Genomic DNA, 7,510 nt, shown 5'->3' with positions numbered 1-7,510 from the left:
CCTCTCGCGCAAGAGGGCACCGACGTGTGGGGGTAGGGGCTCGGTGTGGTGGCCATGGTGAGGCAGCGTGCAGGAATCTCGCATCATGGCCACGGGGCGGCGGCTCCAGGCAGGTGTGTTGCGGTGTGATGCACGGTCGGTGCTCTACTATGGGACGGTGAGCGGCGATTCAACTGACGCTTGATGCTGCGGTGAGCAGCAGCGAAGGCCCTGGGCATGTTAGACCGTGTGGCCGTACGACCACAGATGGTGGTCTGCAACAAGCCCCCCCCCCCCTCCTAGTTGTGCCCTCCTCATCCTGGTGGCGCCTTCTGGTGACGTGGTCTCGGAGCATGCGGCCTTGGCCCTCTGCCTCCGGTTGGCGGACCTCCCACCCCGGCATGGGCTTGTTGCGGGTTTGGTGCTTAGCGTAGCTACGAGAGGCGATGTTGGTGGCTTCGCTGATGGGAGTGGAGGATGCCAGGGTAGCAGCCACGGACGTTGCTTCTAAGATCTGTGAAGGTAGAGACCAGGAAGGGGTGGGAGGAGGGGGGTCAGAATGCATCACGGTGGTGGTTCTATGTGGGGGAGCTATGCACGATGCCTTTAGGGTGATCGTTCGGGCTGCTAGGGCGGTTGGAGGTCGCCCTAGGTCTTGGTGCACGGTACGGTTGTGGTTTCTGATTTATCGACCAGTGGGCTGCGAGACGGTCAGTTCGCGAGGCGTTGCCGTGTGGGCGGTGGATGTCAGGGTGGTGAAGTAGGATCTGCAGGGAGTGGAGGTTTGTTGGATTCGAGGTGGCAGCACCATATTGTTCAGTTTGTCAGGGTGGAGGTTTGTTGGACGTCAGGGTGGCAGCACCAGATTGTTGCAGTTTGTCAGGGTGTCGAAGGCTGCGCATTGTTCTTGAGGCACGCGTCCTTCGCTACCTGTGACGGGGCAGCCCAATCCTGCTCCTCTTTGCGGATTCGTTTCTTTCTCCAATGGTGGTGGCGCTCGCGGTTTGGTGGTCGGTGCTTGGTGAGGCATCTTCCTGCTACTCCCTGGGTGTGCCATGCTGGATCTGGCCTTGCTTCGTGGAGGGTGACGAGGAGTTCTCATCAGTGTGGCAGATGTTTTCCTTCATGGGCTTCAGTTTGGCATGTTGGTGTATTTGGTGTCGCGCATGTTCTCTGCCTCCATCGCATTGTCATCCGGTGGGAGCTTCATGCCCTTTGTATATGGTTTTCACCCGGTTTTCCCTAATTAACCGGGCAGCTCTCTTCTTCTATATGAAATGCTGGAACACCCCTATCCCTCTCGATGTGTTACTCGCGAAAAAAGATACAATGAAATCTACAGAACCAGCCCGTACATCTTTGTTAACAGCATATGATTAGATACAGATTGCAATCAACTTCTTAATCAAAGTATCAGTCAAACTGGCCTATTCCCATAGTACAAAAGCTACTAAACTTAATCCAATCTCATTTTGGGGCCTTCAAGCATCCGAAATAACACCACGGTAATTGACAATGAAGAAATAATAATAAATACCACACCCTCCTAACTTTTCAACGAGTATTTTGACAGGCAGACAGATAATAAAGATCTAAAGTTGGGAAAATCACCAGGGAACCATGGCATGTGTGATTAGTGATGCATAAATGCTTATGGAAGACGATAATATAATCATATAAATAAGCAATCCAGAGAAGAATAGAAGAGCATTACTATGCATTCACGCCATAGTATTTTCGACATGATTTTTTAAATAGGCCTATTAAAATGAAATGAGGGAGTACGTCACACTCACACACATGTTAAGTCAAAACAAAACATGGTACCAAAGCTATAGCCATACATAGGTGAGATATATGTTACCTGTTGAAATAAGGGGGCTTCCTGATTCTCTTGAACCTGCATTCTGATTCCAGCATCACACGGCAATCCCAGTTGGACCAGGTCACAACAGCGAAGTTCTTGTGCTTTATTCCTTTGTCCTCTAACCATTTATCATGCATGAGCAAGGCTTCACTTAGAGGTACACCTCTGTCCACCTAGACATGTATAAACAAAAACAGTATTACTGACCAAATACACAAGTCAAACTGTTGGTCATACATTACAACACTCTCTTTAACAAGGGCAAAAGATGACTTATCAAAGTGGCACTTTTCACATTGTAGATCATAAAACTATGTGAAAATGACAGGTTTACAAAACCATATACAGTTCTCTTTTGTGACATAGGGATTTTACTTAACAGATGTTGACTTTTGACAGCTCACGCCGACATTCAAATTATAATTTATTAGAAATAAAAATAGAAGGTAAACTATGAACATCATCGGCTAACCTTATGCTTGCTAAGAAAGCTAATGTATTGTGACCAAAAGGTAATGTGCTAAGTTTCTCTCACAGAAGGGTAACTACGCTTCTATACAGTCCGTTTATCAGTGTCTAGTCAACTAATGCCCACATCTCACCATGAACACGCAGGCCAAGTGCCTAGTTATTTTCCCAACATCTGCATCAATGTTTTTTTTTTCGAAAAAACGCATGAGAGCGTGCGTTTCATTTCATTGAAAAGAGAGAGTTGTAGTTACATTCCTCCTAGGAGGCGAATACAGTTTTTGAATTAATGGACATCCCATGTCTGGGGGTAATGGCTCTGAGCCCTAGTGCGCCCGCGCTTGCCCAAAGGTTGGCCTCTTCCTTGATCTTCGTTAGCAGGGCGTTCACCGATGGGCGCGCTCCGTTGAAGACGCAGTCATTGCGGTGCTTCCATATCATCCAGGGGACGAGGAGGGTCATGGTACCCAGGCCCTTGCGCATGGGCGTTGAGGCGGATTGTCGTGCCGATTGCCACCACTCCAGGAGTGAGGGCTCTTTGTCTGTCGGGGTACACGGGATCCGTAGCCAGCACAGTGTCTCGTGCCAGGTCTGCCGGGCGAAGGGGCATGCGAGGATGAGGTGGTGCATGGTTTCAGGTGCCTGGTCGCAGAGGGGGCATCGTGCGGGGTGTTGCAGCCCGCGGCAAGCAAGGCGGTCTGCAGTCCAACATCTGTCGAGGTGGGCAAGCCAATGGAAGAAACGGACGCGCGGAGGCGCCCAGTTTTTCCAAGTGAGCTTCCAGGTATCAATGTTGGACACAGAAACAGAATATCTAAGAATTCCTTTTCAAAATGTTATATTATCTTATATCGTTGGATCTACAGATAATATCCATCCAAATTGCTTCGCTCTACAGATGGCTCAGGGAAGCTGTTTGCTCAAACAGTCAAAGGGCAGCATTGGCCATCACTCATTATCCACATTGTCCCATCAGCATTCAGTTTCGACCTCGGACTGTTGAGTAACAAACACCATACCTTCTTCTTTTTCTTTTTTCTTTTTTTTGCAAGGAGACACCATCTTTTTAGAATGTTCATAATAGCAAATGACATCTACATAAGGTCAAACAAAGGTCTGCAAAACCCGTAGTGCCCTGATGATACCAGTAGTTGTCCGCATTGGCTGTGCACATGACCCAAGGTCAGAGTTACTCACATGAAGCACCTATTAGACCATGATTATTAAGGTGATTGACCCTTTTTCATGAGAGTAGCTAAAACCTTGGTATGGTACATTTTGTTTGTCTAATTTGGGAAATTTCTCAAGGAAACCAATTTCATGAATCATCCCATAAAACCAGCTTTGATAGGTGGCGTACACCACCATTCAGCACTCCTATATTAACTGGAGAACTACATGGACCAAAAGATATGAATACAACACATTGTTTCTATTGGTTACTTAGTTTACACCCTCATACTTTGATGCCAGGACCTTGTTTGGTCTCAGGCCTATGAAATCAAGCAACTAGGCATCAACTGCAGTAGCCTCAATGGTTAATCCCACCTGATTAATGTACAGAAAGAGAAATGCAGAAAAAGGGAGACATGAGCCTGCTTCACAACAGCGTAATCGGAGCTCTGGCCCCGGCCCTGGTGTGTTGCCGTGGCACCCAGCTTTGGCCAGTGGCCACCACCATGTTAAATTTCTGTAGCCAGACAAGTCGAAGGCCCATTGCTCCACTGAAAGGCCTGTGCCCCTTTCCAGCTCTAGCTGCCGCCAGATTGATCATGGGGTTTGGCACTATTTTCTCGTTGGAGACAATTGGAACAGTATTGCTTGTGGATTCAGGTTCCTTTATTTCCTATGTAACCAACTGGATCCAGTATTGGTTGAGAAAGCTTTCATATTTTTTCCTTCCGGAAAGAGTTTGAAAGTGTGATTTGCCAAAAGCAGGAAGTGAACTGCTCAGTTATACATTACAAAGTTGAAATTATGAATGCCAGAGATCACTTGGTATTATTATTAAATTATAAAATCCTAAGAAGCAAATTACTAAACACCAGATTAGAGAGAATAACTGAAGAAGAGTGATTCAGTGAAGTTTTCCAAAATTAGCAATGAAACAAAGTCTGTATCGAACTCACACGAGAAATCTAGCCGTGAGATCTAGAAAGCATGGCATGGGCAACCGACTGGACACTGATGAAGATGTGACTACTTTGAAGGGCCTATGTCGGATAATGGTGGAATTGGCCAGTAAACGATGAGAAGAACAACTACTGCCACTGTGCCACATGTATGTACTATGGAAGTACAGAGTGCAAGCTGTATTTATCCTGGTTAGCATCTAGAATAAATATATATTTTGGCTTACGGAAAATGCCCAACTGGATATGTAGCTTAGAATTTCATTTAAAAATCCATAGAAAATGTACAAACGAAGCTAGTTTCCATGTGTGTACATAATTGACACTAGCATGAAAGCTCATTTGGTTTCTGCCATATGCTCTATAATTATACTGCATAGATGATTGCTTACTAAGCCAAGCTACTCACTAATGGAATCATGTTGAGAACTAGTAATAAGTAATTGCTGACTATAATTATCAAACATATGAATATTCAAAAGCAAGAATAGCTCTAACCTGAATCTGTTGTATACCGGTAAGCTCCTTGCAGAAGTCAGTCAAATTTTGATGATATGCTGGTCGAACATATGTTTGAAAGGAAGCTTCTAATTGTCCCGTTGCACTGTTAACCAAGACAGATGGAAACTCAATGATCTCTTGTGGATGTGGATTATTCTCCTTGTCACAGGTTGCTTCAAAGTCAATAACCACAAAATATTGAAATTCCTGAAGTTGTGCATCATGAGGGTAACCTTGAGGGAGCATCTTCAAGGGGAACTGAACTCTTCTCTCAATGGGGAAACAGGTATCCCTATTTATCTGATAAAACTGATTGTCAAATCCATAAGGTTGTGGCTGCCGCAGGATTTGGTAATCAGAATAAACATGCGGCCAGGCATAAAATTCCTGGCGGTAGAAGGGTCTGCCAAATCCTTGATTTGGGAGAGGAGATGCCCCCCATACTTTATCTTCTGCAATACTATCATTCTTTTTTTCATTATTCTCAGGAAATCCTTCAATGCCACCTCTATGTTCTTGAGGGTTATACTGAGAAATATTTGGCTTGAGACACCCTGGAGATGCCTCGTTATTAACTTGCATTTCCTCTGCATTGATAAAAGTAGATAAGAATAAGATAGAACTAATATAGCAAGGTAAGACAGTACATGGAGTTCAGGAAAACAGTTAGCTTGCACATATAACATGATAATTTTCAATGAACCTTTTAGGGACCAAAATGATACCGAGAACACCATATTTGTTATAAGCAGATAATGGCTGAAGCAATTGGCTAAGCTCAAAGCAACATACAAATGTCACAATTAAAGACAGAATCAGAAAAGAAAGATGAAAACCTGATGGTCAATTGTAACGATGATTAGTTAGCAGCTATAGACATTCACTATCTAGAAAACTGTAGCATGAATTTGTTCCAGTCAAATGGATATCACGGCATGTACTCAAAATACAGTAGCTAGAGGTCTTTGGCAGAAGAAGTGAGAAATTTTATGTTTCAGTTGGTTCTATGTTCTTACACTTTTTTTCCTACGACAAGTGCCGTGGAATTTAGGAGGAAAGGAACAACCGAACAAGTAAATGAAACCAACTACAGGGGGGCATCCTAAACCAGCTTAACCGAAAACCCTTTAATAACAATAGCTCAAACGCAACACTCTTAACTCTGCCCATAAACAGATCTTATAGAAACATAAATATAGCAGCCTTTAGCACTATCACCAGTGCATTAGCCTTTGCTACTCGTCAATTTATAGAACACACACCTTTTGCTGCGGAGGAGAACTACGTTGCTACCACGTGATGTCAGCCAAGGGCGGATTTCAGTTTACACTGGTCCGAACCAAACATGACTGCTGACAGAAACTACAAGCACTAACCAAATGCGCCATCCGTTTTTAGCAAAAAAATCCACAGTAGCACGTAGCAGTGAGTAGCAAAATTCAACTGCGGATATGCCCCTGTGACCAGTTCATGCCTAAAAAACTTGCTGACAGCAGAACAAGCACCACATCCAATGTTACCCAGAATTGCAACGGAGGCACACTGAATCCCCCGAAGGAGAGGGGTTTGGCCTAGTGCCCGTCGTCCCCACCAAAAATTGCCTCGAAAACCTCGGAAAAAACGCAGCTTTGCCCGCGCCGCCACTGGACAGTGGAGAAGAGGGAGGGAGGGAGATCAAGATCTAGAGGGAAGGGAGGATCTGACCTGCGCGTTGGTGATCAATCATGGCCGTGGGCGTTAACGCAGCGCTGCACCATCCGGATCAGAACTCCCCCCCGCGTCACACGACCTGATCGATCCCCCCCGGGAGAAAGAAAAGGAAAAAATAAGAGAAATCAGCAGATCAGCAGATCAGCGCGTGCGACGGCGAGATCGAGCAAGAGAGATAAGAGGCGTGAATCCGGCTTTTGTCCGCGCACTCACGCACGTACGTACATGTGACTGCGAGAACCAGAGCGGGAGGGAAGAACAGAGCGGCCACCACCCGACGACCCACCCCCTCTCTCCTCTATACCCTCCTCTCTGCCTATCCCAGCGACGGGTCGGACGGGGATCGGGTGCAACTGCCCAACAGCGCGTACGGGTCAGGGACCCAATGGTGGCGCGACACGCTGGTTTTGGGGCCTTTTCGCGGCTCCGGTATCGGCCGGCGGTATAGTGTGCCCAAGGAAAAGGCTGGAACGGCGTATCGGCGTCACCACCGTCCAGATCGGTGATTCATTTTAATTTTTTTTAGAGAAATCCTTATTTGACCTTTTCTTAAATTTTGCTTCCTTTTTTGCCAAAAAACTTCTTTTTTCCCTTTTTGACACTTAAACTCCATTTTGTTCCTTATGGGACACTTTCATCCATTATTCCATCCAACGATGTTAAATAGCATGTACAAAGACAATTTTAACCCGGGTGATAGTATGTCGCCAAAAAAGGGAATAGAAGGAGCGTGAATATGAATGAACGTAAGTGTTACATGTTGGAGACCTCACGTTTAAATATTCATATCCACCACCGCCCAACTAGTCGCGTTGCAGCTTGATCCGCGGGAGCCCAGCATGACATGCATCCG

General features: G+C 45.8%; 1 protein-coding gene across 1 annotated transcript in view; it reads right to left on the bottom strand.

The window, feature by feature from the left end:
* Nucleotides 1–7,032, bottom strand: part of LOC119268012 (ERI1 exoribonuclease 2-like) — a 9,234-nt gene extending 2,202 nt beyond the window's left edge. Inside the window, exons 1-4 of the mRNA XM_037549500.1 lie at nt 6,883–7,032; nt 6,652–6,736; nt 4,945–5,534; nt 1,844–2,019 (exon numbers count right to left, since the gene is read on the bottom strand). Of these exons, the coding sequence (XP_037405397.1) occupies nt 1,844–2,019; nt 4,945–5,534; nt 6,652–6,673 (788 nt within the window). The 5' untranslated portion in view covers nt 6,674–6,736; nt 6,883–7,032. The remainder of the gene's footprint in view (nt 1–1,843; nt 2,020–4,944; nt 5,535–6,651; nt 6,737–6,882) is intronic.
* Between the last annotated feature and the right edge of the window lie 478 nt (nt 7,033–7,510).

This window comes from Triticum dicoccoides, chromosome 3A (assembly GCF_002162155.2).
Source record: "Triticum dicoccoides isolate Atlit2015 ecotype Zavitan chromosome 3A, WEW_v2.0, whole genome shotgun sequence".
Taxonomy (NCBI): Eukaryota; Viridiplantae; Streptophyta; class Magnoliopsida; order Poales; family Poaceae; genus Triticum; species Triticum dicoccoides.
This window is presented reverse-complemented; position numbering and strand designations above follow the sequence as displayed.